The following is a 27,769-nucleotide window of genomic DNA, read 5'->3' as shown; positions in this document are numbered from 1 at the left end:
GAGTGTATGTGTTTTCTTACTTAGTTTAGGAGTGTTGCTTCCCCCAAACATCTTCCCAATTATTGTGCTCTGTTTTGCTTTGTCCTCCACAACCTTGTCGGTTTCTTGCACTATCCCTTCGTGCCCAGCTTTTATATTTGCTTTTTAAGATTGTCATTTTCTCATGCCTCAATCTCCTCTCTTGCTCCCTACAGATCCGCTACCCCCAGGTCAACGTACCCCCCTGCACGCACCTACACCTGGGTTGCTCCCTCACTCCTCTCATAAAAGTCTTTTAAAAACAAAAAATAATAAACTTTTTTAAATTATTGGAGTGCCCTGGAAGCTGCAGGTTGATGCCAGGTCCTTCTTTTACAAAATGCACTTTTGTGCACATTTAAATTATTTATGTATTCACTAGTCGAATATTGGCAGCTCCCGTATTGAAATTGTGAAACAAGTAATTAAAATGGCAGCAGATCATGCCATATGTGTGTCCATGTGTGGTGATGCATGCAATAGAATATGTCATCGCCTTTGTCTGCTGTATCATTGTGACACTTTCGGGAACATTAACCCTTTACGCATCACTGCTGCAGAGCACTGGCAAAAACATTTGCAAACCCAAATTCTGCATTGGCAGCAAAAAGGTGACACCTACTGGCTTTGCAATGCTTGTTATGAAAAGCATGTAGGGGGTATAGGTTTAATTTCAATACATTGTTGAGGATTATGTTTTATGCCCCTTTATTGGATGTTCCATGCTGCGCTCCTGATGGCAGATAATTTCTAAAAACATTTACTATAGAAAACAAAAGTATATAGATGATAATGTCACTTGGACATTTGCTCTTGGCACTTAGATATTTACCATTCAAATAGCATACAGTCCGGCGTTAACAGGGTATGGCAGCCCTTTTTTACAGGTCCAGGGAGAATAGCAAACGTACATAAACTTGTGTCATGCTGTTCCAGAGCTCCATTAACACAAGGCAAACAGCTGTAAATAGATTACATAAAACTGTACACGTCAACCTATTGTAATCCAAGCGATTCCAATACTTTTCATAGTAAAACATGTCTTCAATCTAAATTGAAATCAAATGACCTTCAGTTTTGAAGTAAACTCGATTAATTAGTTTAATTTTAGAGCAGTCAGCTTGGAAACAACAAAAACAAATTAGGGCAATGCCTAAATGCATAATGAGGAGCTGTTGCCCTACCGATAAATGCTTACCCGAGACAAGGAGTGCATGTATTTCTTGTAATAAGCAAAGTTCATTAATATTATTAGACACAATTTAATGGACTAAATTGTGGCATCCGCGATCAATAGTGAGGTAAGGCCAAAGCTTCATTAACACAATAAAGACCACAGCAAGAATACAAGCCATGTTTATTGAGAAGTACCAGACATCTACTGAAATACATTGCACATTAACATGTTGTTCTCTTCTATTATCAAAACTTTACAAACTATGCTACACTTATATGATTTTTAGATTGCTGAAAAACGTCCTCACTATAACATATGCAGAAGCAAGAAGAGAAATATCTTCCCATGTGGAAATATTTATAGACGTCCTGTCATTTCACCATAATAATTAGGAATCTCCCGTTTGCATACATGCATGCTCAGTGACTCAGTGAAGGTACATATACTAAACAGACTTTTTAATTAAATTCTGGTATAATAATAAAAAACGCAAATTTCTGGCATTTATACGTAATAAATCTCAACACCAAAGAACATTACTACCAATAAAACATAAAATATATTTTTATTTTAAGAAATGTAAACTTTTGCCTTTCTTGTGTGGGCATTTCCTGCAGATGCTGCAAACTGGTTGATAGTGAAAGGCTGGCTTGTTATGAAGACGTGCTTGAGTTATGTTCTCTAACTCAGGTCAAGGCTCCATGTAGTCACCAGAATACACCCTATAGCTTTGGGAAAACATTAAAAAAAATCAACCCGTTTATTTATAAGTGGAATTAAAATGGTTTAAAGTGTTTTAACATATTTGATCTGTGTACTAAACATTTGAGATAGAAAAACTGCAAAAGTAGGAACAAAGTACGCAATTTCTGCAAGATTTTATTCTGTAGTGATATTAGGAAGAAACGTTCTATTTCACTTACTCAAGCATACATACCCTTCCTTGTTGGAAATATATACGGCCTTCACAGTTAAAAAAAAGAAAAACAGATTATAATTTACGCTCCAACTTAAACTCTGCTGCTTAAAAAACTACAACTCTCCAAGTAGAGTACCAGAAAGATTACCAGCAAGTAGGTGAGTTATAATCATTCATGTCATCATAAAAGAGATTTGATAGAAAATAATAAAATGGGGCCTTATGAAAATACACCCGTGGATTTATTTGCAAAAACAAATAAAGTTACTGGAAGGAAACAACCAGGAGCTTCACTGTGCAAAAGGGAGCTTATTAGGAGCAGCTGTCACCCGGGGTCAAAGCTAGGTATGGAGGCAGAGGTTGCTGTGCAACCGTTGTCTTCTACGTCAAACCCAGACAACTCTGGCAGGAAGCAGCAACAACTCCTCTTGTACATCTGACTTGAACACCAGCCAGCAGCTCCATCTAGGAATGCTCATATAGCGATGTGATCACCAAATGTAGTCCCCACCTTGTTCTGGATGCAGAGGGCTGCTTGTCTTTCTTTGGTATCCACGTAGCCTAAAGGAAGCATGCATAGATAAACAAGGGAACAAAGCAAAGAAAGGGAGAACGATTTCCTTTTCTTTACAGTAAGACCACAATTCCACCATCGTTCTGGTTGAGATGAATGCACGAACCTAGGTTTATAAGGCAAAACAGCTCTGAAGAAACACTGAACTGTACATAGTAGGGTGGAAATAATTTATGGTCATGTAGATAGTTGCAGGATAGGTAGTCTCCCTAACACCTCAAATTGGACAGTTGAGGCCCCGCTTTCGGAAACCATGTGTTTCTCTTACCTCTGCATGAGGTGAGTGGGGGAGGGAACTGCACGTTTAGTGGGCTGATTTATGTGCTACTTCCACTCTGCCAAACCCCAAGTGATCCCTTTGCCTGAAAACATGCTACAAAGAATTTTCAAGTTTCGGGATTCCCCTCTATTTTTAATCTTTGAATGCTTTGATGACTAGGGCACCTTGATGCACAACAAAACTATTTCTGTCCTGTGAATGGTAAGTCAAGGTATTCCTTAGTGTGACATTATGTTTCCAGTAGCACAGCTAGATATGATGAAGAGCTACCACCCAGTGTCTCTGCAGTCAATGCTGCAGCTTGAATTGCATCCAATGCAAAGTTTGAAAGAAGTGTCACGTGCAGCTAACTGCTTTCAATAGTTCTGATGACAACTCAGACCTCTCAGTCTGCCTTGCAAATCCTGACAGGGACTGTGAAGTGCGAGCTGACCAGTGTTGCAGAGCAGATCCCATTATGGGGCCAACAAGGTACCACGGTACTACTTCTTCAGGCACACTAAAAGGCGCTTTGCTAAACAGGAGAGGAGGGAGTTCACTTGACAAGCTTCTGGGAGTTCCAAGTAAGCTTTCTTCAGTCCATATAGACTCACCATAAAACACAAATATATCAACCTGTCAGGTTTTTCCACTCCCTAAAAATGACAACCCTGACATCATCATGGAGCAGTAACATTGAGGTAGGAGATTGAGGGTACTGACTGATCATTCCTGTAGAGGTATCGACCACTGTGGACAGAATTAAAAAGTTATCCTTCAGCTGAATCAGTAAATCTTTGAATGCTACACTCTTGATACATGCCCCACTGCCTTTATTAACAAGAAGAATTACAGGATGTTGGCCAAACACCCTTACAAGGAAGAAAGCGGTCTGACATACTTTGCAAGGGATGCAGCAACTACCTAGATTTCAAGAGCTAGAATAAGCTCTGGAGACTAATGAACCCCTGTGAGAATGTTTTCTGATTCTCCATCTTCTATCCATCACAAGAGGAGGAAAGACCTCTCCTCTTATTTTGAGGGGACATGTCTCCATTTTACTTGTCCTGGTCTCTGTCGTACAAAAAGGACAGACTCCACACATTTACCTACCTTGTATTTTGTTCCAATAATTATTTAAGCCAATGAAGGAAAAAACACCTGCACAAACCTTACATCATTACTCAATCAAACACTTCTGCAACCTAGGGAAAATGACTGCATATGTTAAATGATGTATACTGGAACTGGATGAATGGCTATGGTATGCTGCAAATGCGAGTGAATGGACACCATCAATCTGCCATTCGACAGGTGCCTTCATCAAGTGCGAGGCGTTCTTAGAGCATAATGGAGAAGAACTAAGGTACCGGAGCCTGCACCTCAATTGAGGGGGCATATGGGTTTTCATGCATCCAGCAAGAAGTTCTGTACTGGGTTCCAAAGTGAAGGCCATTTCATAAGAAAGGGAAACACTTATCTGAAAATGACCACCATCTGGAACACTTATCCTGGCTCCCCACCAAAAATATGTAATTAGGCTTACAGAAATTACAGGCATTCTTATTTTTGTCTCAGATAAATAAACAGAAAAATAAGAGAGGGACAATTGTGTTAATGCCAAAGCAGGCATTGTACTAAGAAAACTCAAACAGCTATAGTCCCTGAGGCCTAGTGCAAGATCCAATTAACCTGCCTGAGGCACCATACCAATAGCCACACTCAAAAATGTACTATTCAGCATATTGAAAAATGAATATTGCTGCTGAAACCTGTCTTGCTTTTGCTAAATACGATATGCATTTAAGTGCTATTTTGCTAATTTTTTATATCCCTATTTTTGAATTAAAAATATTTTTGATCAGATTTATAAACATGAATATGTTTATACCCCAAATATACAATTTCCATGATTCAGAAATGGGGTGCTTGCATATTGGGTGAGACAACTTTAGTAAGCAGAAATGTGGACCTTGCTCCTCTGTGCTTGTAAACCCTGTATCTGCCATGGCTCACTAGATGCTCAGGCCCTCACTTCTAGTAGCACGGTATAGGATGAGGTATTTACCACACACAGTAAATATTACCTTAGGAAGAGGTGTTTATAAGTTATAGTAAATACCTCCTATTCCAGAGTGCTAACTCGGAATAGGATGACATGCAGAATCGTTATTTAACACACTGATTTCCACATGTATTGCCATTTTATGTTTTTTTTCTCCCGGCACGTTTTGGCGCATTTGACCTGCCAGAATCCATCAGGAGAAAACTGCAATGATGTGATAATTAATCAGTTACTTACCGGTAATCTTTATTACCCCGATAAAGGGTCCTCCTTGGCCCAGTCGTAAACTGAGTGTGTTCCCCTCCCCTGACAGGTGTAACTGCTTTAAAATGTTGTTACTGTATTAACCCTTTTTTCATTTTTAAAGGTCTTTCTTCTACTTTTTTCCTCACATGACCATGAATAAGCCCTTCTTCCTCTTCTCCTCCTGCTGTATAACGAAGCTGAGACAAAAAGAAAGATGCACCAGGGTTGGCATGAGGGACGGAAGTGGAGTGGGATGAGCACGACCCCTGATACGGGTAATGAAGATTACTGGTAAGTAACTTATTCATTGCCCTCTCATGGAGTCCTCTTCGTCACAGTGAGGATTTACGAAGCTGAAATACAAATGCACCACTCCATTCAGATGCATAATAATTTATTGACAACACAAATTACTTCATTGCCACTCAATAACCTTTGAACCACAATTTCCACCCACATCATCAGAAACAGAAAGTCTGTAATGCTTGATAAAGGTCTGATGTTACAACAGGTCACTGCTCTGCATTTCTCAAGTAAATAAACCCCTACTGTCTCTACTCAGGAAGGCGAAACGGGTCTAGTTGAGCAACCTTGGACATCTGCAAGAAGAGGATCCCTCACAGACTTATATGCCTGAGCAATTAACTCTTGAACCCACCTATTCATGGTCTGTGTAACTACTTTCTTCCCTTTTGCCACCAACCCTTGTGAAATAAAAAGGGATTTTTAGATTCTTAAAGGTTTAGTATGCCCTACATAAACCAATAGATTCCAACACACATCCAAAGGAGAAGATATAGACTCTCTGTAGAGAAATCTCAAAAGACTGGCTGAATCACCTCTTGAGTAGAGTGGAAAGAGGAATGAATTTTAGAGACAAATGTAGGATCCAACTTCATGACTACTCAGTCAGGAACCAATTTGACATAAGGAAAAATAGTTGTGAGAACCCACATGTCTGGCTGAAGTTATTGCAACTAAAAACAACTTTAGCTGATAACCAAACAGGATCTGCTTCCTGTAGAGTTTCAAAATGAGCCCCTTGCAAACCCCTCGGCACAACAGACAGATCACAGGATGGGACATTCTTCCGGACTGATGGTCTCTGCTGTCTTAAACTCTTTAATAATCTTAACACCACAGATGAACGTTTACAAAAATCATCCAAAAATTGTAGAGAGGCCACAATCGCTGTCCACTGAGAGATAAAAGTGTCAGATGGCAGCCGCTTCATACAACGATTTCATAAAAATCAAGAACTTTAAAGGGGTTATTCAAAGAAGGGTTTTCTGAATGGGACAAGCATCATTTAGAGAGGGAATTGTAATGCTTTTGTAGGATAACAAAGTAGAGTGCCTGAGAGAGGACTGAATATCTAAAACAACCTGTTTGGAACAATCGCTCAACAGCTATGCCATCAGCCTTAGGTGTGTGATAATTAGCGGGGACAACTCTGGAGACTGTAGGGGAGACTGACTGTGGAGGAGACGGAAGAAACAACCCTTGGACAGAAAGGAGGAGAGGGAACTTTGGGTGCCTTAGTCAAGAAGGAATTATTAGGATTACATGTGGCCATTGCTCTTTTCTGAATCACTCTCAAAAGTAAAGGAATTGAGGGTAAGGTGATCAGCAACCCCTGAGGACAAAGAATTACTAAAGCATTCACTGCCCGTACCTGAGAGCATGGTGGTTAAATACAAAATTAGGGACATATGTTTTTGGAGGGTTGCAAATAGGTCTAACCACAGTGTGCCGAACCTGTGACATACCAGGTGGAACTGGTGGGTGGATAAATTATACCTTACTGAAGATGGCATATTTCTGTTGAGGCCGATAACCAAATAATTCAATGTGCTTTGAATGTAAAACGTCCTCATTCCTAGCACATCACCCTCTACCCAAGCACAAATCTGAGGCACCATTAGATTGAGAGATCTGCTCTTTGTTCTCTCCTGCCTGTTTAAGTAACACCTCACCACCTGATTGTCTAAGAACATGGAGTGTAACAAGAGAACTATCTGAACTAAAACAGGGAATGCTCTCACAGGGGTTCTCACAAGACATTTCCCCAGTAAACAGTAGAGAGGGAAGATGGTGATGGCTTTGCTGGGGAGCATGGAGGCATATCTTCATGGATGAGATGGTGAGCTTGTGCTACAGAAGGAGGCAAAGACTCAAAGGCAGATGTAGAGCCCTAATGGTAAGCTGTAAATTGCTGGTACTGGTGACGCTTACCTCACTGTCCGTTCAAGGCTGTGACAAAGAGAGGTGTCATGAGGGTAGACAGTGCATGGAAACACAAAGGAAAACATTATGCCACGCAAGGGTTACAAGGGAATTCCCACAGGAGGAAAGTCAGCACGCAAAGCCACAGTCTGGTTGAAAAGAACATCTGCCTTACTAGGAGACACTGTGATTGTGCAGCACACATTCAATAAAAAAATAACTGATGAGGCAATCATTTTGGAGTAGGGAAGAGTTAATATTGTCTGAGGGTGACCCTGAGGCAAGGAGTGCAAACAGGTGGAAAGGGAAAAGATTGCTAACAATGACATCATAGGTGTCGCTTCCTTTCAGAAGGGGCGAGAAACCAAAGAAAGCTGTGGAATGCTTCACAGGGTACCTTTAAGCAGTTGTTTTTAAATAGATGAGGTTAGACTAATAGCGGGTCTCTGGTGCTATATGGGGGTGAGATGGACATACAAATTGAGTTGATCTCTTCAGGAGAGATATACAACTACATAAAAGTGGTGGCAAAGGCATTTCAATGGATGAGGGGCTGTCTGGATTTAATCAGAATGGTCATCCAGAAAGTAATCCCCCATTAAGCAAAGTGAGGCATTTTCAGGAGAACACATGAAAAACACATGAAAAGTACACCTCAGGAAGTGCTGTGAAAGTGTAGCTGCTGACCAGAAGGAGATTTTAGCATACATTAAAGGGACGAAAGTAAGCAAGAGAAAGAAATGAAGTATATTTTCTACTAGTGCAATTAATGCAGAGCTGATTCCTCCTGGTTCCCTAGTTTGCCCACTTGCTCATTGTCTTACCCCATAGAACAAAGTCTCAGTGTTAAAGGTACATATATTGGATGCTTATATAGGATGGAAGCATTGTGCCTAAGAGCTGCTTCATATTGAAATAAGGGTCCCATGTAGTAGGGATTTATGCAGTTGCAAAGGTCTGTGAATCACCTCTGATATTGGGGTGGTAACGGAGTCACAAAGGAGAAGCTCTCCCTGGGACAAGAGCTGGCAGCAGTCTAGTGGATGGCTGTCTGTTTTCCCAATGTGTTTCCACCCAAAAACGTATTTTTTAAAACGAAGCACTTTAAATGATACTGGTGCTTTTAACAAAATATTTCCCATCTGGGAAAGGAAATGCAAGGATGAGTATATCAATGACATAAACAGGCTCTTCCGTGGCATATGCCTCAGAGGCTGTGAAGCAGAGATTCAAATAAATTCTCTAGTGAAATGTAATTAAAACATTTGGAGTGACAAAAATCACACAGGCATATGTTTATGAAACAGATGTCTGAGGAGAGAGTGAAGGGGAGGGTAAGCCAAAGAGAGGAGAAGGCTAGTCTGGTTATCCAACTAAAAAAAGAGAGAACAAGGACATTTAAAGGAGACAGAAATAATGTTTAGTCTTTGTCAGGATAAAAACTAGGTAAAAACACAACTGCATGATCTCGCCAATGTGATGCTTATAACACAACCAAGAATCACAAACAAGTATCAGAGACCTCACCACGGGGACAACTGGTGAACAGAAATGAGCCTTTATTGTAAAATGAAGGGGGAAGAGGTGGAGACTTGATTAGAAGAAACTAAAGATTGAAGGTTGAAGCATCGGAAAATCCAGGTCCATTCAATACTCTATGTCACTAAGTTAAACACTCGGCTGCTGAGGTTTAAGAGACTACACCTGAATACAGAACTGGATGTCATCAACATACAGGAGGAGAGAGACACCAGGGCCAACTACGAAGTTTCCAGGATTCTCAAAGTGAATAAGGATGTGGGGAATAGGATTTAGATCAAATTCTCAGTGCATATTCTATCTAAAAGGGACAGTGAGACCTGGAGTATCCCTCCTCTCCTAGACACTGAGGGTGTGTACAGACAAGCTACCAACTCCAACGTGGACCATGCCAAGAACCTCTGTACCATCCTGGACACCAACCTCTCCATGAGCACAGATCAACGCCGTCGCCTTATCATGCTTTCACGTCCTGCAAATGCTTAATACCCTACAAACAGTCACTGAGGCTCTTATCACAAGTAGACTTGCCTATAGAAACACCCTCTACATTGGAATCCTATCTCATGATCTATGCCGACTTCAAACCACTCAGTATGCTGCACGCCACTAACTCCCAGTCTAGGAAACATGTAAGATACTCCCCCATACCTACAAAGCTCTCTACAACACTGTTCCACCATACCTCAACCACTGCTCAACTTCTACCAACCCACCAGACCCCTTCGATCTGTGTCCCAGGCAAGAGCACACCTCCCACGCATCAAGACGACCAGAAGTGGTGAATGATCCTTCTCATACCTCGAGCCAAGACCTAGAACAACCTCCTGCAACATCTCAGAACCTACCCCACCCTCATGGACTTCTGAAGGAACACCAAGACATGGCTCTTCCCAATGAAACAGGCTTGATCTCCTTCTCCCCCTCAGGCCTGCCCTACTCAACACCTGGACACCCCCATGGGTGATTAACTGTGCTTTAGAAGTGCACGTAACATAACATAAAAATGTGAACTGAACAAATTGACAAAAATGCCACCAATGTGGACGGAACAAATTGACAAATATGTTACCAAACACTGTAACACACCAACGCCAATTAGGCATAATTCACCATGATGGACCTAATAAGCCAAGAAAGGTAAGATTCAACTAAATAAGCCTTGGTCCTCCCTCCCAAGCAGATGGAAAAATGGACACAAGTTCCTTCTGGTTAACCTTGTCAAAAGTGGCCAAGAGGTCGAGGTTGTTGATCAAACATGCACTCCAGGATCCAGTAAGCTCACAGCTTAACTAACGGTGGGGTGTTAATCTGAATACTACATCAAGGATAAAAAGCTGTTGGTAGGGCTAAGAATTACAGTCCACAACTATGTATTTTTAAAATTATACTTTGACACAGCATTCAAGCTTACCCAAAAATGGAAGGCAGTAACACACTGAAATAATAAGGTCAAAAGAGTCTACTGTTGGTTTCTTACAAAAGTACTTGACCAGGTTACAAAGACTAACGAAGTAAACCATGAAGAAATTATCCATAAATAACAAGAAGCTATAATTTGAATAACACAAGTGAAATCAATTTCAGCATCAGCGCAGGAGGTACCATGTCGGCATAACCAAAGCCTCACAGTGGCCAAGGCATTACAGAAATCAGCAGTTTCTAAAATATAAATTTCTCACATGCAGCTACTGCTCTAGATGTCTGAGCAAGCATACGTTAGGCGGTTCGGCAGAAGTGTTTTTGTGAATTAAGTTGATTTTATTAACAAATAATATAATCTTGCAAATTGTTTTGCCAGTGCATATCGCAGTAACAAAAAAGGACAGTTAGCCAACATTTAACTGCTTAACTGCTTTAAATAACGGTTTTAGATAATTGCTGGTTTTAGATGTTTTAGGATTACTTTCCTTGCATCGGATGTTTTTATGAGTATGTTGCTGGAAGAAATGATCACAAAACAGGATAGAGCATCATATGCATTGTTAGTAAATTGAGATTATCTGCAATTAAGGCAAACAACATCCTTCTCCCAATAATGATTTGTAGAAATGTAGATGTAAATCACATTCTGTATTAGCATACGTTTAATGGATTCCAGAATAAGTGCACATTTATTTGCAAATGGTAATTGCTGATGCGCAAGTCACGTTTACACATCTGCAGTCTCTTTGTGAATCTGCCAAGTGACTGTTGATAGGTCACTGTGGTTGTCTACCTTCCATGTTATGAGATGGAAAGATTCAAATTAAATACAAAGGGTGAGATAGCATTTACGGTATTTCTACCACTACCCGCAGGCACTGAATCAGCCATAAGCCACATCTTTCCTAATACCCTGCCTCTAAATTGTCTTTTTTTTATTTTTATTACACACATAACGGACAACATACCTGTCTCTGTCCAAACTCTTTCGACACAATGATATACTTCTTTAGATTATGGAACAGAAGGTAGCACCAGAAGAATGCAAATGTAATTGTAGACATGTATGAGTGTATCAATTAGTATAGGGGGCTGTCTGCCTTTGTTCACGTATTTGGACTAAGTTACACATGAGGCTGAATAGCTGTTTTTTCACACATCCTCGTTCTTGCGTTTATTTTAATAATGAAAGAGAAAAATACAAATGTATGAGCATGTAACATTGATTTACATGAGTAGAGTACTATTTTCCGAACTTGGGAGATTTTTTAATCAGGATCTGGGAAATGCCCCTTTGTAGCATCTAATCAGTAACTATAAACCTTGGGCAAATACCTATTGGAAGATAATCTTTGGTACACTTGTAAACGTAAGACCAAGCCAGTGATATATAAAATATATACTTTTGAGAAAGAAGGCTTAAAAAGGTTTGCTCAATTGCACCACCCACCAAATCTACATTCCTCACACAAACATCCATACTCCTACTGTACTCCTAGACGTAATTCTACAATGAGTATATGCTCTTTATCAGTGGCTGTTTTATCTGTTAACTCATCTGTTATTTCCTAGCGCGTCAGATACTGAAGGTGTCTATCAATTGCAAGCTAATCAGCCAGTATGCATGAGATGCAGTAATTTTGCTTCAATTCATGCATCACATTCTAGGGTACACAGCAACCTCCAGTAGAGCATTTAAAGTCAAATTTTGGGCCTGATTACGACCTTGACGGATATCCCACCCACCATATTTCAAGTTGTAAAGTGGCGGGCGGGATATCCGTCACGTTTGTGACAGAGTATTCAATCAGCTAAGGTTGTAATCAGGTCCTTAATCTTTTTTGTAGGATAGGATGAGGATAAGTTATTTTGCTACAACTTCTCAAAGATTTACAAAGCCTACATTTCATGGTTTATAAAAAAAAGTACAACCTTCCTATTAGAATTTTTAATTATACATTACAATCGACTGCCACATGGTAACTGATAAAATCGATTCCTTTCTATTCACTGTTCTTTGAAGTTCAACTACTGTGTGCAAACCAGCTGCACAGAGTAGCCATTTAAGAGTTAGAAAGTAAGAGTACAATAATGTACATATTAACATTCCTTTACTCAGGAGAAGAAAAATGTTTGACTTAAGCACACATGGCCTATAACGATCAGACTTGGAAAGCATTATTTTAGTTTATGCCTTAACACATAAGTACACTGACATAGTGTTACATAGTTGACCTTTGACCTGCTTCATCCAGCTTCCTTCTTCTGGCAGCCGCCTCACTATTGAACTCAACATCGGATTTGTCGGCGTTGCTGCAGTCTGTTGCAGTGGATTCATTCTCGGTGCAATCAAGGGTTTCGCCAGGTGGAGGCTGGAGTTTGCTGTTTGTCTCTGGTGGGCGCTTCCACTGTGGCCTGGTCAACATCCACAGTACGAATGCCCCAAAAATGAGAATGAGAAAGCCCAGCGTGTTCACAAAAGTGGCTTCTGGTGGGGAAGTACTGTAGAGTGGACTTTTCCTGCAATATAAATGGATGATTTTATAAAACACTTCCAAATACTGTAAAACCCCTTTCAGAACTATTTAGTTTCTACGTGTCACAGTGGTAGAAAATATAATTTTGTCATCCATTGATATGAATTATGAAGAAAAGAAAATGCATAACTGTGCATGTAGATAGAGAATCAAGAATTCTTCTTTATCTTGTATTTTAAAAACCACACTTACAATACAGTAATAAACCAGGAACATGGTTCAAAAAAGCACATCGATATAGCTGAACTGAAAGAAGGAAAAATACTCAAGCAAAGGTGAATTAGGCACACAATGAAAGAGTTGAATATGGCTCACCCTTAAAAAAGTATTTAAGAAGTCACAACGGAAAAAAACGTCATACAAGGTACAACATTTTTGAATGACAATATATTCATCTTTCCATCATAGTTATAACCCCACCCATATTGTAATCTATTTTTGTTATGAGTCTTTTTATTTCTCACGTTTGTTAATGAGTTTCTTACAGTGTGGCTTAGGACCTATCTAAAGTACATTAATCTTGGAACTAATTGTTGCTAATCACTGCCGTAGGTCTTATGCAGGGCCATAAGTCTGAACAGGAACTATGTTTAGCTGACATTGTCATTTCTGTTTTTATGTTTGCTCATTAGGAGCTGGAAAAGGCTGCTTAATCGAGCAGCACTCCGGAGAAGCACTACAAGTAGCATCTTGTGCCAGAGCTCCTCCCTCTGCCAGAAACAGTTGGACAGGTGAACAACTGGTCTCCGTAGGTAAGTTTGCCTACCTTGAGTTGTTACACGCTCCACCTCTGCTATAATTAAAGGGTCTGGTGGTTACGTCCTTTAATCTCCTTGGTGAACCTGGGGGAGTTTGTTTGCTTTCTTGTGGAGCTAATACATTTAGTAGAACTGCTGCTAAGAGGGTTGGAAGGTGATCAAGAGGGTCTCATTGCCCCAGTCTATGGCCATCCCTCTTGAAATTCTTGGATTCATGGGATGTAAGAGTAGGTGCAGACTTAATTCCGTAGCCTCTCAGATATGGACTTTAAGTACTGAACAAAGTAAATACAATCTGCTTTGAGCCCTTGGATGCACTTCAGAGTTGTCATCATCTGATGTACAGCAAGAGATTGAAGAACTATTAGCAGCCCATGAATAAATCTATTGTCTCTATTGTCCACCCACACACAAAAGGACCAATACTAGAGCAGTAGTTATTCTCAGTAGATTACTAACGAGGTTCCGCAGAATTCGCTCTCTGAATGGACACTCTTATGCGGTAATCAACTGCAAATCTGAATTCTACCTCTATCGTGGCATTTAAAATGTAACAAAGTATGACAAGTGCGTTTGGCCACCCCTGTATGATACAGTCCAAAAATAATTCAAAGATAAAATATTATGAGCCCTGAATCGGTAAATTATACACATTTATTAAATATCATATCTTCAAAAACAGATATTTTGAGATCATCAAATTTAACGTGATGTGTAGATAAACATGTTCTCAAATTATTATTAACACATGCAACAATGTAAATTGTTACATATATAGCATCAGCCTACAAACCTCCACAAATACAAAACATATATAGCTCCCTATACTTTCCACACACTAACATGCATACCACTCATACTTCAATCATACCATTAGATATCCATTAAAACACTTTTTTTCTTTTCATAAAATGTCCTCAATAACCAACAAAATACCTCCCAGCCCCACCATTAAGTGTAACCTTAGAGGAACGATATGTGTATAAAGCCTACTTGGTTCTCCACTAGTTTTATATTCTCATTAGTTATGATAACAATAATCATTAGGATACAATATCAACGTGATAAAAGTTCTTCTGTCACTATAATTCAAGCAAAGACACCATTGAATCATCTTCTCATTTATGTGCCCACGCATGTTTTGGTGAGACCCGAAAATGAAGACATCTTCATCAGGATGCCAAAAACAGAGGGACAAGGAGGCAAGGATAGAAAACACCACAGACCAAGACTGGGAATTTACAAATCCCTGGTGTGGCGAGTATACTCAAATAAATACTAGGGAGCAATGCTGCAGCCAGAGATCAAAGAAGAATAAGCCACCCTTCAAAGGGAAGCTCGCAGATAGAGCCTCATACACTTTTTGCCAATTTTAAGTCAGCATAGGAAACCCGATATGTAATAAAGCCACTCGACGTCTAAGACATAACCAGATGGGCCAAGACAGCTGAAGAATCCTCTCACTCTCACTGAGGCTCCTACAGCCAGAGAGTTCTACCATGAGGCAGCGGCGAATGGGCTTTGTTGGTTGAGAGGATCTGACAGCTACCAGATATTATGGTCTTTTCCGCTCCATATCCTTTTTCCTTCATCTGTCTTTCTAGACTTCGAGTGGCTTCATTACATATGGCACTTTTTGTGTTTCCTATCCCGACATAAGATCGGTAAAAAGTATATCAGGCTCTACCTTGCCCCTCAGTTTTTAGCACCCTGATGGAGGTGTCTTCATTTTCCAGTCTCACTGAAATACACATCGGCGCATAAATGAGAACTGTGGAAGACCAATAAACCACTCAACTTATATGTGGAGCAAGAAGATCAAATGTTGTATTTGCTTGAATTATAGTGACAGAAAAACTTATGTCACATTGATATTGAATCCTAAAGATTATTGTTATCATAAAAAATTAGAATATATATCTAGCGTGGAACCAAGTAGATTTTACACACATATTGTTGCTCTAAGGTTATACTTGATAGCACGGTTGGTTGGTACTTTATTGTTTTTTTAGGACATTTTTAAAAAGAAAAAAGTGTTTTAATGGATATCTGATGGTATGTTTTGGTATGATTGAAATATGAGTGGTATGCATGTTAGTGTGTGGAAAGTATACGGGGCTATATTTTTTTTGTATTTATGGTGGTTTATAGGCTGATGCTGTGTATGTAACAATTTACATTGTTCAGGTGTTGTTTTGCTTAATATATATTTTTATTATTTTATGCATCACCACACCACAAACAATTGGCATTTCATATGACTATTACATTGATATTCCATAGAAATTCAGACAATAGCCAGTAGTATGATTGCAAACAGGTGAAGTAAATAGAGAACCCCCAACTCCCCCCGCCACCTTCCTTACTGCTCCTAGTACTTCTCAGTCTTTGTCATAATTTAGCACACAATATCTATTTTCCATTCCCCTTTGCATTTCTAGACCCACCAGGTATTTCGCTGCTGTCGCCCCCCACACATGCAAGGTTTATTAACACTGATCCCTTCCATCTCCCCAGTCATTTATGCTGCACCCAGCCCCAGTTAAGCCAAGCACATGCAATTATTTTAGTCATCCTCTACCATGTCTGGTGGAATATATGGTGCTCTCAGATAGTGCACCATCTGTGTCCAAGCCAGTATGTCATCCACCAGTTTCGCATGTGTGCGGACATGTTTCATCCAACCCTCTTCCGCCACTGCCCATTCAGAGAAGTCCCGATACCAGTCCCCGTACCCTGTGGGAACAGGATTAAGCCACTTGATAGCTACACAAAGCTTTGCCATACAGGAGTCCCAACATTATGAATTTGCAGCTCAAGTTTTTCTCTCTAGGTGTAGGAAGCAGCCCCAACAGTATCAGTCTGGGGGTATGTACAAGCTTCCACTTGGTGGCTCCCTCCACAGCCGTCACTATACTTTTCTAGTAGATTCCAGGGCACTACATTGCCATACTATATGAAAGAAGTCAGCCAAAGCCACAGCACGGGCAGCGAGGGGATAGCACAGGGTACATATGCTGAAGGATATTTGGGGCTAAATAAGTCTGGTGGTTATAGTTATTTTGTATGAGTTTGAACCTCACATTTGACCTGCTAGTCTTAGCCCCTTCATAAACAGCCTTCCATTCTGAGGCTGAAACCTCTTCCTCTGGCACTGCCCCCCCACCTACACTGCGCAGTCGGCATAATACTCGGGATATCATTTCTCAGGGCCTTATAAATATTAGAAACCAGTCTCCGTTCCCCTCCCAGGGACAACAATGCGTCCAAGGTGGCCGAAGCCAGGCGTTCGTCAGGAAAACTGGGTGACAGACCACGAGCTGTCGCCACCATTTTTGTATACTGTAGGGACTGGCCTCTCCCCAACTGGAAAGCGTCCACAGCATCTTGCTGGGCAATAAATTTCCCCACAAGAAAAAGATCTCCTGCAACCTCACATCCCCCATCTCTCAATTTCTTCATAGACATGCTCAAGGCGACTCTCGCAAACACTTGCATTTCCCATATTGGTACATCCCTGGAGTATGGGTTGCATCGCAACACATAGGACACCACTCGGGTCCATAAATTACAGACTTGGTGTACTATATAAGGGACCCCTTCCTGCACCGCCCGGTTCCCCAGCAGCAGGGCTGATAGGGTATGTTCTTCCACACTCCCTGCAAAAGCTTCTACTCCCAATTGTCATCAGGGTCAAGCCAATGTACTGCATGCTGCAGTGGGGAGGCCAAATAATAAAGTTCCATATGAGGGAGCTCAAATCCCCTGCGTTCCCATGTTTGCCGCAGCATAGGCAGACCCACTCTCTTCCTCCTATTTGCCCATAACAACTCTAGACTTAGGCAATCTATTTGTGCAAAGTGTGATCTAGGCACTTCGTACAGGGTATTCTGAAAACTATATAGGCACTCGCTGCAGTATGACCATCTTCGTAATAGCTGCTCTGCCCATCAATGAAAGCGGCAACTCCTTCCAAAATCTAACAGAGGTCCTCAATTCCTCCAGTACCCTGCCATGATTAAGATCATAGTATTTATAAGCAGTATGTGCCAATCAGATCCCAAGGTAGCAAAGACCCTCAGATCCCCATGGTAATCCAACTGCCTGGAGAGCATCAATCCGTTCCCTGCCTATAGCACCCATCGGGAACAAGTAAGACTTACGAAGACTCACCCGGAGCCCAGAACACTCCCCAAATTTTAGCAAGGCACTTAGGAGAACGGGAATCGAAGATTATAGGTGCCGCACATAGACTAGCACGTCATCTGCATATAAGGAGACCACATGTATAGTCTACCCAATACGTAAGCCCCATGGGTTCAACAGCACACGTAAGCGTGCTGCCAATGGCTCCATTACCATAGCAAACAAGAGGGGGGACATCAGGCAGCTTTATCACATCCCCTGTCTCAGCTGAATGACCTCTGAGACCACATCCCCAGATCTCACGCGAGCAACCGGGCGATTATACAAAAGCTGGACCCAGGCGATATATTTCGGGCCAAAGCCCATCTAGCCAAAGCTTTCTTTATATACCCCCAATCCACAGAATCAAAAGCCTGTTCTATGTCCAGGAGTGCAAACGCTACTGGCTCCTTCCACTGTTGGGAGGTATGAAAAATATGGGTGAGATGACGAAGATTAAATATCGTGCTGTGGTGGGGTATAAAACCGCACTGGTCCTCATGAATACGTGTGGGCAAATAAGGAAGCAGGCGTACTGCCAGAATACTACTTAGTATTTTAATATCCACATTTAAAAGCGATAATGGTCTATATGCAGCTGCATCTGCCGGATCTCTATCTGGCTTGGGGATAAAGGTCACCCAGGCGTCCTGTATCGAGTCTGGCAGGCTACCGCAAGCAGCCGCCTCCTGTACCGCCAAACAGCTTTTCAGAGAAGATATCAACATACTTTTGATCAAACTGTGCCGGGAGTCTATCAGAACCAGGCCTTTTTTATGTTTTTAACAGCTTTAAGGCACCTTGAATTTCCTCTCGGGTGCGGGGAGCCTCTCACAGGGCCCTGTCAGTCGAGGAAGTATGACCCCATCAAGGAAGGCCGTCCCACTATCTAGAGGTGCATCATTGGGCAAAGCGTAGAGTATGTCAAGATGCAACGTCCACTAGTGCAGTGGCAGGCTTACGGTCACAGGGTTGCTTTAGCAGACGCGCCAACAGCGCACCCTCCTTGTCGCCCTCCACATGCAGACGATGGTGGTATGTCTTATAAACATGCCTTTCCAATCGTCGCCAGTCATCCAGTAACGCCCATCTGGTTGCACAGTGACTCTGCCTGTCGATACCAGGGATGGGGTGCCACTCCGCAATTTTTTCTGGTTGAGTCACCTTCTGCAATGACCCCCTCTAACATCAGGTCTGTCTGTTTCTGGGACCCACGGTATCCCGCTTGAGGAGACACCATGTCTACCCACTCACTCACCTCTTGTGGATCAGTGAAAAAATTTACCTTTTTGTTATGAATTACTCTGAGTTTTGCCAAGAACACCAAGGTGTAGTGTAGATTCAAGTCCTGCATCTTCTTCTTGACGTCCATAAAGGTTTTTCTGTGAATCTACACCTTCTGGGTGTAGTCTGGAAAAAACAGTATTTGGTGTCCGTCATACAGTGGCTGTCCATTATTCCGCACCCGCTGTTGTATCACGTGCCAATCCTTATAGTGGTAAAAATGGGCAATGATAGCACGAGGCGGCGCCCCAGGCTGTGGAAGAGGCATCAGGGCCCTATGGGCACGTTTGACATTGAAAAAGGGGGGACGTTCCCCCGGGGGGGACCACAGTGCCTAGCCATTTTTCCAGGAAGTCTTCCACATTTCATCCTTCTGCCCCCTCTGGAAATCCCACAAAGTGTAAATTGTTCTGGCAGGATCTGCCCTCCGCGTCCTTCATCGATTCCTCAAGTTGCACAGTAAACTTCTGGATAGAAGAGACAGTTCCTCCAGGGTTGCCACCTCACGGCTGAGCACTCCGATGTTATCTTCCGCCTCTATCACTCTGTCTACCACTTTACGTAGTGTAACATCCACCGCAACAATGTCAATTTTGGTGACCAGTTTAGTGCGCGTTCCTTTGATTTCATTCAGGATATCTGACATGGATGGTTCTTGGGGTCACGGCCCTTCATGGCACACCGCGTAGCTTCCAAGGTTTTGGTACCCATCTTTTCTTTAACATGGGTGGCTTGCATTTAATTGACAATCTTATTGACCTTTGTCCTTACCAATATCAACAGGCCATGCTAGCATTGTGTACCAATCCCATAATAAGTTCCAGTAAAGAAGAATTTTAAGTCTTTCTGGTGGCCTGCCATGTAACCACCAGTGAACATGCCAATTGCAAAACCACAGCTCAGGTATCTCTCCCAGCTTAACCCTCCATTCAGTCAGACGGGGAGATCTGTCACGCCATGCCCAGTATGCATGTAAAATCCACTCTCTAAGCCATGCAAGCCCTGGCACCGATTATCCCCTTGTTTCCCCTATGTCTCCACATTACAGTGCTGTGATTATTCAGGGAATCTCCATGTTGTCCATTGAGCCCAGGGCAATTCAAACCATGCTGCACGGTCAAATGTTAGGGGGCCACATTCCAATCTGTCAGGGCCCAGCACAGGATGTAGGGTGGGCTCGATCAGTCACCAACCTGCTCCCCTCCGCCCCCCCGTCCGCTATCCACGTTCCCCCCTAAGCCAGCGACCAGCCTCCCTCTTCAATCACCTCCTCGCCTTCAGGCAGGGGCGCACACCACAGCGTAGGCTGCGCCAGGAATTTGCCAAGCCGCCACCTCTTTTTGCCTCTTCACGCCAGTAGGGCCGCACCGCACTCACCACCCGCCGGGTCCAGGGAAACAGCCTCCCATGCTCTCAGCCTTCGACTTCCCTCCAACAGCGCCACACAGCTGCCGGTTCACTCCTCGAGGCAGCCGTTGTATCGCTTCCTCTTCCGCAACCACACGGCCACAGGAACGAAAGAGGCAGCCACACTTGTCTCTCGGCCCCAATCTTCGAGCCCAGGCAGCACAGCGTTCGGGTCGGGCCTCAGCTCATGCCCGGCCCACCGTAGCAATCAGCGCAGCCTAGCTGCAGCCCACCCTGGCCAGGGAAAGGCCGCAAACCCAGCCGCTCTCCCGAGCCCGCCCACACTAGCTCGGGCTCCGCAGGGCTTCAGCGGGGGCCTCCCTCATTGGTCTGTGTACTTGGCTTCTCCCCCAGGTACTTACAGCCACTATGCTCAGGATAACATTTGGAATTCACAGGATTATTCACGGGGCCGGCTGGAGTTCGACAAAACAAGTCTACTCGGCCAACTTGTTTGCGCCGCCCTTTGTTGGGGTGTTAATATTAATTTGAAAACATATTTATCTGCAAATCACATTAAATTGGATGATCTCAAAATATCTGTTTTTGAAGATATGATATTTAATAAATGTGTATAACTTACCGATCAAAGGTTCATGATATTTTATCTTTGAACTATTTTTGGACTGCATCAGTGTTTTCCCTTGGTGTTGCCCGCCCCTATATTCTTTTGTACGGGCCGTATTCAGTTTTTTTCGTAAGTGTGGTTGCACCACCAATACATTATAAAAGTGCAAAGAATACTTCTCAATCAAATTCACCTCTTTACACAGATGTCAGTTTGATCAAACATTTTTTAATCCACATTTACACTTTTTCAGTAGAGATACTGTTACTTGAGGTGCTCTTACAAATAAGAGAACAAGATTTGCAATGATTAAATGAAAAAAAAACCTGTTTTGGTTATTTCTGTTAAAAGGACACACCCATTATTTCAAACCTTCACAGGTGCAAATCCTCTAATTATGAAGTGAATTATGAAACAGTTATCCTGTGTTTTCGAATAGTATACAGAATTTAAACCAGGATGTTGCCAGCCATGTGGAACAAGGAAAATTCCATATTTCCAGTTATTAGCCCGGGATTGGTCCACATTCTTTTTGAAGTTTACTCTTTCTTGTTTGGCTAAGAAAGCACAGTTGGTGAATGTTTTAGAAATTGTAAATAAAGGTATTGAGGGTATCTCCCACCTACTGGTGTCTAAACAACCCACAAAAGTACATTAATAGTCTTCTCTCTGAAAGAGAGGTAACATGTTGTTGCAAACTATAGGCCTGATTTACAGTTTGCGGGTCGGTAACTTCGTCATTACGTGGCGATATCCCCTCCCCCATTTTACAAGTGACAGGATATAATGAACTTGTAATAAGGCAGGTGGGATATCCATCACATTTGCGGAAGAGTAGCCCACCTGCCAAACTCTAAATCAGGCGTTATGTTTGGCTTAACTAACATTTTCAATTTATTGCTACTGGAAAGTATTTGGTCACAACAATTTAGCTCAGAATATCTTAACTTTATAATGATAGGAAAGGGAACCAAAGTAGTTTTTCAAAGTAATCCAGCACTATATGTCATAAAGATTCAGTTTAGCAACATTTTGGTTTCAAAAACAGATGTATCTTTAAAAAGAAGAGTTCAGCAGTGCGCATGAAAATGTATATACTTACAAGGAAAATATAAGTTTCTCTGTGAATCCCATTAGAGCAGTCGCAATCACTGTTCCAAATATGAAAATACCAGAGTAGATATGTAGAGGCATTAGTGACTTTCGCAGAGACAATGGAGCAAAGGGAAGTAGGTAAACAAGTAATCCAAAAAGAATCTAGAATAAATGATACATGTACAGCTTTTTTGAGTAAACGTACTGGAAGAGCACAATAAACATGCTTTAGAATCAAACTGAATTTAGACTTTAAAGTGTTCATTTTCCACATAAATCATTGTTATGAAATACTGGTTGCAAGTTTATCAACTAATAAGAAATATTTCCTACCAATCTCTGTGACCTAAACCGGGAAGGTGTGTGGGGTACACTGCAACTTACAAGATGACAGACATTTTTTATTAAATAAACCACTCTATTGGCATTCAGCAGTAATACAAGGAAACAAGAAAAAAATTGACAAGTTATCATGGTAAGATGGCAGACGCAGACAAGAAAGGACATTTCCTTTTGTACCTAATACTAGCGCATAAGCCATACATGTTATTCTGCACCTGTGCAACAATCACCCATGTAACCACAATTGCACTCCAAATCTATTAAGTCTCAAAGGTGCGCATCTCATCATCCAAAAAACAGGATTGGGTGGGACAGGGCTCAGGCACAATCCCTCGATATTGCACCCATTCACTCCAAATCTTGCTATGCTTATCTGGTCAACCTATTGAAATGAATATTGGCTTCTCAAGGAACATACACCTATCCAGTCCCCTCTTACAGTCCACTAATGATAGAGCTTCTACATTCTTCCAAGCTCTGGCTATAGTGCATTTGGCCACAACTAAACCAAGCCAAGTAGGGACTTTTTGTACCTGTTACCCTCTTAACCAGACATAATGTGTGACAGAGCAAATTTGGAATCCCTAGGGAGAAACCAGCACAACACTCCCACTAGGCATGCCAATACCCCCATCCAGAATTAATTGAGGACTCTACAGCCCTGAACTGTGCAATGAAAGTCCCCTCGCTGGGCAGAACAAGGCAGGCATAGCGGTGAAGTGATCACTCCATATTCAAGATGAAAACTTTTAATTATGCTACTTAAGAATCGTTAGCCAGCTGGTGCAAATTTCATGTCACAAACAAAACTCTTCCCATGTTCTGTAGGACGGCTCAGTTTTGAAAAACTGAGAAGAATTTGAGAAGTTATCATGTAGTAGGCAGCCTTGACCAGTGCACAAACTCCCACCTGTAGTAAGAATGGCCTATCTCCCTACAGGGACCTAGCAGGTTATGGGATTTACTGGTGCACCAAAGAGATTGGGCACCGGTCTGATATTGGGAGGGGAGGATTCTGAGAATCTTAGCCATAAAGTGGGAAAAATAAGGTTTCTGTTTGGCACTGCTATGATCCTCCAGCTAAGGTAAGGTCTCTGATCACACTCATGCTTGAGACCCCTGGAACCTGTTGCCATCTGGCTTTGTAGGTTTAAGCCTTGCACCCCAAAACTACCATGTACCCATACTTTCACCTCTAGATCATCGAGGATCCCACAAGTACCTGGAGCTTAACTGTGCCACAGGTGTTGGTAGGCATGAATGGTGTCTGTGATTTATGCAATGGAAGGGTAACTGTGTCTGCTGCTGGGCTGAACTGCTGATAGGATCAGGGCCAGTTGTGGGTGGCGAGCTGCTACTGGCAGTGTCCTTGTTGGTTCCTTTGTTGGATATATGATTAGCCTAACTGCTGAGGACTGAGTGATGTAGCATGTGGAGGAGATACTGAAATCCAAGTTCTCACATACATAACTAGGTCACAGGCTGGCATCATGTGCCAGTGGGCTGTCACATGGCAGCAACAATTACCAAGGTAATCATGGAAAGCAGGGTACTTAAGGCTGGTATCCTGAGAGCAGTCAACTAAGACTGGAATGATAATAGCCACTGACACTAGTCCCAGGTAAAGTTCTTAATGCTCGTCTCTCCCAGATGCTTCCGATTGTGACATAACCTAATGCTGCAAAGACCACAGCAGGGTGAAGTAGAAGCAGACCCAGCCCATTCCACATCAAGCTGCTGAAAAGCCCTGATCTTTACTACGTAGAGGTCCAGTCTGAAGTCATCAATCACATCAATGAGGTCAGTGTCGACCCATACGACACAAGTGAAGAATATTACTGGATTGAAAGAGCAGAATTTAGTCAAGCCAAACCTTTTATACTTTCTTTGCTGGACTTTAAATTTGGCGACTAGACAAAAACATTCCATGATTTCTTTAAATAAAGGAGTAACCACTATGCATTCATTTTTTGGAGAAACTGAACTGCTGCCCAAAGGATGTCTCAGTCACTTCAAGCATGATGTGGTTAAAGGTTTTGGTCAAGAAAGATTAGGCATAAGTCATCCGTCCTACAAGGATAACATTTTACTTAAATGAGGGTTACAATTTCTCTTTTCAGGAATCTGCCAATGAATCATCTGAACATAAGAAAAAAAATATGCACCTAGATAGTCACACATTTGTTGTAACACAGACATACTGTAGGATAGAGTTGCAGGACTGAGAGATTATTGAAAATGTGGAATTCTTTTGTGCATAGTAACCTTAGAGACTTCTATTAGTCTCTTGCACATGTATGCACTACACACAACTAGCTTATCGTTTGTCTTAACTAGAATATGGTTGCACTATTTGGTGATTTTATTTTAATGGGCTATTCTAGTACGAAACTGGGGAGTCGGATCTGCTAATTGGTGACATGACCACTTCAACAGACTCCTCAGGGCGTTTCTTGTACTGTGCAATGCAAAGAAAGTAGGTGCATTCTACTTTGATGTTTTTGCAACCAGAGATGAAGAAAGATATTACCACTTACTGCAGCAATTGTGAATCAGCTCTGGTGTTCTCCAATAGAGGCAGGTAGGTGTAGAAAGGGCAGACTCCCTGCTTAAGCTACATGGTGCACAAACGTGCTTCTCCTAGGACTCATATTATGGATGTGGTGTCCATACTGCCAGGAGCACATCCTAAACAACATTGATTGTAAGACTGTGCATGATGATCATGGCTGGACTTGGGAACCAAAAGCAACCGAGGGCAAAAATGCTCAAACTACCCTCAGCTCTCTTTGTCTTCTTGTACTCTCTTTCCATCCATTCTCTGTCTCTCCTTCTCTCTTCTCTGTTTTTGTCTCTACCTTCCCTCTCCCTCCATCTTTTGCAGCATTCCCACGCCTGCTGTAATTCATGTATGGGAGATTAGGAAAGTGGCAGAGGCACCAGGAGCGATCCTGGGTTTTCAAAACCGGCCTCCAAGGGCTCCAGCCCACTGAGGAAATGGCCAGTGGAATAAAAGGCCTGTCCAGCCCGGATGATCGCTGTCAGAACCCAGGTCAGAGGGCCACAGAGGAAACAGGATTTATGAGGCCAAACTGTGGTGGTTGAGGCCTTTTACGCCTAATGTCCTGGGACCCAACCTACTATGGATCCCACTTAACTGGGCCAAGCACCCCCTTCTGCACCTGACTAAGCTGGGTAGCATAGCACGAACAGTGAAGACTCCTTCAGAGGGAAGCGCAGACACAGATCTCCACTGAACAAGACTCATAACTAAATGTGCTAATAGTCCGAACCAAAAAATCAATGTCCAGTCAAATACTTGTTTTTATATAAAAATAAATATTTTAATTTTAACTCTACACATGGAAAGGTAAACAACATTCAAAAGCAATAACACAATTCCCCTTGAGGTTGGGGCTCTAGTAGTTATCAGCCCACTCACTGTCTTCCCACTTCTAGTGCAACGGCTTCAGTGTTATTCCCCATTCCCTAATGACCGCATCCAGGGAATGTAAATTATTAGGCTGTACTCAAGAGTTCTCCCCTCAGACTCTGATCATAAGTTCAGTCACTATAGTCTATGAGGTTGCAGCACCAATTGCGGTATGTCCCCCAGGGACCCAAAGGCCCAGTTCTTGGCTTACCCACTCTGGCAGTTTGGAACCCTTCAGCACTACAGCACAGTCATGCTCTGGATAGGCAAAGTCTGGCTGAGCGCGGTCACATGCATCAGCACCTGGCAGGTTCTCTACCTCGAGCCACGCGACCAGCTGTTTTCGCGGATCATGGTTGCTCCTGCTGTGGCGACCGTACAGTAAGTCACTTTTCCCTCCACAGGGATGGGTGAGTGGTCTCCTTACTACCGGCGAGGCTCCGGTGGTGTCCTGTTGATCCTCAGGTCTACTTCAGTGCAGTCCACAGAATGCAGGCTGGTCCTGTTCTGGTCACAGCAGCAGTTAATCAGTATCTGGCAATTACCAAAACCTTTGGCCTTAGCTTCTTGGCTTGTTGGGTCACTACAACAACACTGACAAGTTCCGTCACACAGACCTGATGCTGGCATCCACAGTAGCCCCTCCTGGTATATGGGATCACCGAAATAATCTGACACACAGCAGCGGCCCAATTAGTAGCGGAGTAGGTTTCTCACATTTGGCCCTCTTGGCATCCGGGATCACGGATTTAATCTGGCACATGGGCTACAGCCCAATTGGTGCAGTAGTGGATTTCTCACACTTTGCTCCATAGCTCAGTCCACAGTAGCACCTCCTGACATACGGGGTTAATGAAGCAGTCTGGCCACGGCCCGATCGGTGTGGGTGTGGATTTCTTACATCAGTGCTCCCCTCTGGATCTCACTTCCTCCAACGCTCTGCTTCCCTCACAAGACACACCAATCTTGGCGAGCAGGCAGGCGTTGGCGCGCTAGGTTCCACAGCATGTGGTCTTGGTTTCCCTGGGTGATGTCCCCTCACCCAGCAGGGAGACTAACAGGCTTGGGCCCCTAGTCCTGGTCACAGGCAGACGTCTTGCAGAGCTTCCTCTCTTCGTACAGCCAGTTAGGCTGCTCGGCAGATGAGAGTTTTGGGGTCTCAGACTTCCCTACTTATGGTCCTTTGTCAAACACAAAATGCAATTTAGTGTTTGGGTCTTTGACAATCTGTGTTGGCAATCTGCTTCTTTGAAATGGGCATCTTGACCCTTTCTTTTTCCTACTGAAAGATGTCTGTCACAGCAGGCAGGACTCCGAAACTGATTAACCCACAACAAGAAGATTTATAGGAGTGACCGGGGTTCACATCTGAGTGTCAGCCACAGTGATATGTGCATCAAAAGGTAAATCCTGGTCCCTCAGCCCCACTCTTTATGATTATCTTTACAGCCTCATCACTCTCTACCTGAAATGTGTCTAGGCCCCTTCCTTGTGATCTATCACTGAATAAAAAAGAGCCCTCTGAAATGCAGAGAGAGAGCCTGACTCTCCCACCCTCCAGTACATATTCCACTCAGCTTATAGGAATGCAGCAGTACACAAATCTCTCTGGGGGGGTGGGGATTCTTTTATTCCTAATTTCCAAGATGGAACCCAAAGTCCTCCATGTAATGTACCAGTGCAGGCACTTCTGCACTCTGTTTACATCTACA

The 27,769-nt window shown here is 42.6% G+C and overlaps 1 protein-coding gene across 1 annotated transcript in view; it reads right to left on the bottom strand.

Moving 5' to 3' along the window:
• Positions 1-1,358: 1,358 nt before the first annotated feature.
• Positions 1,359-27,769, bottom strand: part of CYBRD1 (cytochrome b reductase 1) — a 103,885-nt gene continuing 77,474 nt past the window's right edge. Inside the window, exons 3-4 of the mRNA XM_069225326.1 lie at positions 22,290-22,444; positions 1,359-12,968 (exon numbers count right to left, since the gene is read on the bottom strand). Coding sequence (XP_069081427.1) covers positions 12,671-12,968; positions 22,290-22,444 — 453 coding nt within the window. The 3' untranslated portion in view covers positions 1,359-12,670. The remainder of the gene's footprint in view (positions 12,969-22,289; positions 22,445-27,769) is intronic.

The sequence above is a fragment of the Pleurodeles waltl genome, chromosome 3_1 (genome assembly GCF_031143425.1).
Source record: "Pleurodeles waltl isolate 20211129_DDA chromosome 3_1, aPleWal1.hap1.20221129, whole genome shotgun sequence".
In the NCBI taxonomy this organism is placed as follows: domain Eukaryota; kingdom Metazoa; phylum Chordata; class Amphibia; order Caudata; family Salamandridae; genus Pleurodeles; species Pleurodeles waltl.
The sequence above is the reverse complement of the archived record's forward strand: the minus strand, read 5'-3'. Positions and strand labels throughout refer to the sequence as shown.